The sequence below is a fragment of the Corylus avellana genome, chromosome ca7 (assembly GCF_901000735.1).
Source record: "Corylus avellana chromosome ca7, CavTom2PMs-1.0".
Taxonomy (NCBI): Eukaryota; Viridiplantae; Streptophyta; class Magnoliopsida; order Fagales; family Betulaceae; genus Corylus; species Corylus avellana.
This window is the reverse complement of record NC_081547.1, coordinates 24222324-24228103: the sequence shown is the minus strand read 5'-3', so window position 1 is coordinate 24228103 and position 5780 is coordinate 24222324. Positions and strand designations below refer to the sequence as shown.

General features: G+C 35.9%; 1 protein-coding gene across 1 annotated transcript in view; it reads right to left on the bottom strand.

Annotated features, from left to right (window-relative positions):
- Positions 1-3879: 3879 nt before the first annotated feature.
- Positions 3880-5780, bottom strand: part of LOC132186170 (NAC domain-containing protein 78-like) — a gene marked incomplete at its 5' end in the record, with an annotated part of 7003 nt that continues 5102 nt past the window's right edge. The window contains 2 exon segments of the mRNA XM_059600011.1: positions 3880-4186; positions 4272-4344. Of these exon segments, the coding sequence (XP_059455994.1) occupies positions 4183-4186; positions 4272-4344 (77 nt within the window).

Genomic DNA, 5780 nt, shown 5'->3' with positions numbered 1-5780 from the left:
AAGGGAAAATTACAGTTACCCCAAAAAGTTGACAGCATTTTTCAATTCGAACACCAACGTTTCAATTTTTGCAATTCACCCCCTCCTCAAAGTTTCATTTTTTTACAATTTAACAAATTGTATCCAAAACTTTCCATATTGCCCATAATTTTTATTTTTTTATTTTTTAAAAAAATTTAAAAAATATACGGCCACCCCTTTGGCCATCTGGCCATTTTTGCAGCCCCAAATTTATTTATTTTTTCATTAAAAAAAAAAATCAGTGGCAATAGAAGAATTTTGGGATAATATTGGTTGAATTGAAAAAAATTAGAACTTTGTGGGGGTGAATTGCAAAAATTGAAATTTTGATATTTAAATTGAAAAACGCTATTAACTTTAAAAGGGGTAAACTGTAATTTTCACTTAAAAAAAAAAAAGAAAAAAAGCCCCCCATGTGTAGCAAAATAGAGAACGTAATAGAAAAGTAGCTCACTTTTGATTGTCATCACACTTTGCTTGACCTGCTTTACCGCCAACCACCCGCTGTCCAACAACCCATTTCATTTGTTTTAATTGAAATTAAGCTCAAACTCCGTAATTTTTTACTGCTCCGGACCTAACAGCCAAAACCCTATTTTTTAGATCTGGCTTACAGACTTATTTTGAGAAAAATATGAGAAAGAAAATAAAAAAAGATTTTGAGATTCAATCTTTGACCGTTACTTACACTACAACATATATGCTGTTATTTTAATAATAGTATATAAAGCTGATCTATTTTTTCCATTCACAATGCAAATCATAGAAAAATTCACCAAACACTAGTATTAAATCATTATTATTCGTCTTAAAAACTTAAAAGACAAATATATTCAATTAAAAACATTATTAAAGTCTGAAGAAGCGCAGGTTTGACAAATACTATCATTACATTTAACTCTTTAACCCTTGATTTCCACAAACTAATTAAGATTTCCACAAACTAACGAAAACTACCACAAGTTAGGTAGGCTTCTGAATACAAGTAGTTTTCGAGCCTTTGACGGTATTTGAAAAACCTTAATCAATGTTTTTCAATAATTAATCAATTGTAAAATAATCTTTTAATTTCCGTAAAATAACTTATAAAAATTTTCCGTCCACAGTTCCTTCTTTCCTTCAAACCTAACCATCTGCTCTCCAACCACACCAACCTCCCTAAATGTCGCCGCAACTGAAAAATCAATAGTTTTTCGAAATGATTTCCTCTAAACAGTCTTACATCGGAAAATGTTTCCCGTCCAAACATATGAAGCCTTGTAAATCTGACACCCTTCTGCAGAAACTTTCTGAATATACACAATTGTTGAATAACATTGCATTGAACAAAAATAAGAGGAAAGGGTTGCCAGTAGAAACCACAGGAAATGTAAAAGCAACTTACGTTACGGGAAACAATTTATGCTTAAGAAAATATTAGTCTTACTAATCAATTAGCTATCGAATTTAACAGCCAAGAGCCCGATTTAGTTTTAATCATGTTAATGTTGCCAGCAATTCTTAGGACCCAAAAGAACATTAAGAAGAATCAAAATCCCAAATATCTTTGATCGGTTCATCCATTCGTAATAAATTAATCAAAAGTTGCAATGCAAAATCCAAAATCACATGCGCAAGTCAGTGTATTTGAAAAGTCAAGGATTTTTTTACCTTCAAAATTTAAGAAATCGGGTCTGTCAATTCTTATTTTGCTCACCACAGGTCCCAGTCGTGAATCGGGCGGCAGAGAGACGCAAGACCATCGTGAGCGAGTTGTGACGGACCGGGCGAGGGCGATCCTTCGGCCGGTCCGCCGCAACTCGCGCACCGTGGTCTCCCAATCCATTGGTAGAAGGAAGGAAGGAAGGAAATAAGGTAGGCAATTTAGAGTTGGGGGATTAGGGTTAGGATTTCAGAAGAGAGGTAGAGAAGAGAGTGGCTCAAAATGAAGTGATAAACTTCGCTATTTAAAGCTTAGTTGTGGGGGCTTTTAGGGTTAGAGGATCCCAGAGGGAGCTCATATTACGTTACCTGCAACCACAAGAGCGGTGCAATCGTGTGCTTTGGTGATTTGGAGGGTGATTTTAGGTGCCAAATGGCAGGATTTGGATGGTTGGTGATCAGGTAGCAAGCTTGGTTGTTTGGATCTAGGACTTTTGGAACTCACTAATGAACCTAGCGATGGTTTTTATTTATTATTTTTTTTTTTTTCTGTAACAAACCGAAATTCATTAAAGCATAAAAAAGTTACAGGACAGACACATATAAACCCAATCTAAACAGACTACAAACTCCTTATAGTAGATGAAGATAGAAGTCATCTGCGAATGCAGCCCGAGAGAACTCTTGTCGCGGCGCAATCTGATGGATACAACCATCGGGAGTACGAATATTCCTATAAAGCATTTAAACAGACTTTCAAAAAAGCCATGGAGATTTAGATGCACAGTAACTGTGGAAAAAAGGTTTCCAAACGGAAACCAAAAAGAAAAGAAAAAAACCACTTCACTTACAAAGAGTCTTAAATCTAACCAGATCGAGTTTGTCACAAAGTAACACAAACATGTTACAGAAAATAACAACAACATTACAGAAAACAAAGGCAAGCTAAAAAGGCAACAGTGGAGTAGTCGGAGACACACAGGCCACCGAGCCGGAAAGGAGACCAGAAGATCGGCGATTGAGGTTGATGGAGGTGGAGCGGCGCGTGAGGGACACGCGCCCGCGGGTAAGATCTACTCGCAGGCGCGTGTTGAACACGCATCGACGCGTGGTAGTTGGATGGGTGGATCGCTGGTGGAAGACGATGGCAGAGATGGTCTGGAACCCCGTGGGATGGCTTGTGTGTACCCAAGATTTCCTGAAAACAAGAGAATAAATTTTGAAAAAAACATATCCAAAGCTTTCAAAAATTTTGTGAAATCCAGACTTGGAGCTTCTGGTGATGGGGGTGGTTGGAGGTTTTGTGGTGGAGGATGGGCCGTTACAATTTTTGGACAGAGATAAGGCCTCCGAGGAGACAGATAGGGTCTCTAAAGAGACAGTTTTGGCCTCTGAAGAGGCAAGAAGGGGAGGGGGAGCAAGGAGAATGGAAAAAGAGAGAAAAAGGGGGGAGGAGGAAGACAGCGCGTCTCCCTCCTCCATGGCTGCGGAATTAGGGTTTGGAGGATTCTAGAGGAGAGAGAAGAGAGCGTTTGGCTCTCTGTTTTCTAGCGATGGTTTTTATTTATACCTAATTCAAATTGTCTTTTCCTTCGGCTAGTCACTTATCATTTATTTATTGGTACATTGAGGACCTAAAAGAGTCTTACAGTGTTATTTGCACACAAAAAATAATAATGTTTTTGTCATACTGAGTTTTGAACTTGAGAGTTTTTTCAAAAATTTATTTTTGAGTTTTATGCGGTTATCAATTTGAGTCTATAAACTTTTAATTTAAACAATTTATCACAACTTACAAGCCATACCAAATCTATATTGGAATTTTACATTGAATTATAACCGATCTAATCATGCGTGCAATTTTCAATTAAAAAAGTAGAAATGAATGAAGAGAAAGAGAGAGAGATTTTCTTTTTTGTTTGTCGAATTGATGCCTCCTATCGTAATATAAAATTTTTAAGAAATGATTTAATAGACTCTCATACGACTGACATACAACTATGATAATGTGACAGCGAATATCAGCCATTAATTTTTTATTTTTACAAGCCTTTGTTGATCCAAAGGTTAATTTTTACTAACACATTATCATAGTTGTAAGACAGTCATATGAGAGTCTACTAAATAACATTACTCAAAATTCCAGGAATAAGCTAACTCGGGCAAACAATTCCTTACTTTTCTTTCTTTTGGTAAGTTACTTCCCCCCAGTAAACATAAGCATAAACAGAATTTTTTTTATTTTTTGCAGGTACTAAGAAGTAAGAACAAAACAGGTTTCAAAGCACATGGTCATCAGAAGTGAAGTTATACAACAAAAAGCAACACAGCCTTTTCAGGGAAAGGACTGATACAAAGGCCCAACACAGCCAGTACTACAAATGCATACAACATAACACCATAGGTAGACAATCCAACTAGCAGAGTCTAGTAGTACATAGATATCATCAAAATCAGACATGACAAAAATTTTAGCAGAGAAAAGAGAAGCACAGTTGCCATGCAAATTCATGCCGGTCATCACCTGTGCGCAAAAATGGGAAAACATTAGCAACTAGCAATAATAAGATAACCCTAATTACCACAACTTCTAGTCAAATGGACCTTACATTGAGTTCCCAAGTGTTTGAAAAAGCAATCTATCAATCTCCGACTCAGATAAGTTACCTGGCAAAGTAACCTCTGAAAGAAAAAGGAAAAATATCAATTAAGAGCAATAATTGCATTGTCATTGGAAGGCCGCTATACAGACAAACTGGCCAAAAAGAAGTATAATTAGGGTAAAACAATTTAAGCATATAAGTTAGCCCTCTTGATGCAACCAATGAAACTCCATAACCACACGCCAAACAATTTTAAAATCTTTCCCCATTGTCCACCAAATTGGCACAACCATGTCATTGAACCTATTACATCATGCCACGCAATCAATGTCCATATAGACAGTACATTAACAGACAAGACGATGATACATGGCACACGATCAATCTTCATAACAATATTAAAATCATACTGTTACAGATAAAACTGTTATAACAAAATTGAGATGCACGCCACAAGATTCAAGCAATAAATATAGCTAACAATTTTATTATTATTATTATTTTAAAAAAAAGGCAAAAACAATTCACCACATACATAACATTTAGGCACATCACGTGGAGACAAGCCATACTACTGCAGATCAGTTCGAGACAAGAATTCCCTGTATGGTTACCGAGAAACACTCGAAAAATAAAATCCAGAAGATTCAAGAAGAAACTATCTCTTTTTACCAACAACAACCACTTTCCTTTGTAAAGCGTACAGCTTTTTATTTATCAATCTCTGCAGAATAATATACCCCAAACGTTTCTATTACAACATGGAGGAAGATTATTCAACTAATGGTCTTTCTTTCTAACATTTTCAACATGCAAATTGCAAAGTCCAACTAGAACAGATTAAATTCAACCAGTACAAACTGCATGGAGAGCCATTCCAAGCAGACGAGAATCACAGAAAGGGTGAAAAACCAGATACATAAAGAGATGCACAAAAATAAAATTATATGACTCGTTGACAATACATAATCAGTATCTTCTATAACAAAGGGGAAGCCAAATTCCAAAGTTAGTTATTCCTATGAACTCGTCTTGAACTCCATTCCCAAAAAACAGGTTGACTTATATCTCACTTCGCTTCTATTTGCTTACAAATCTTTCTAAAGAATTAGCTATATGGATCGATTGTGCAATGTCAATCCATTAAGAATTCAAAGGAACATACGCCAAACTAGATTTAAAGTAAACAAAATCCAAATAGTTGCTTGCAAGATTCTTCTTCTTCGTCTTAAAACTTAGAACAAACTCCTTTTCTTCCATAGAAAATACTTATAATATTTTATGTCCAAGAGTTTATCCATTAGGTCTCCAGTTTCAGACTCCAAGAATTTTTATTTTATCACAATAAGAACTTTTCTAGTAGTATAACTATCAAGTATGACACCTAGAACAGAATCAGATATGCACTGCTTTATGATTTTCAGATTCAACGTATTAGCTTTCTATCACTATCTACAATGTGCCTTCTGTTTTCAAGTACTAATGTCAGTGGGCTTTGGCGGCTATTCCTCCAAG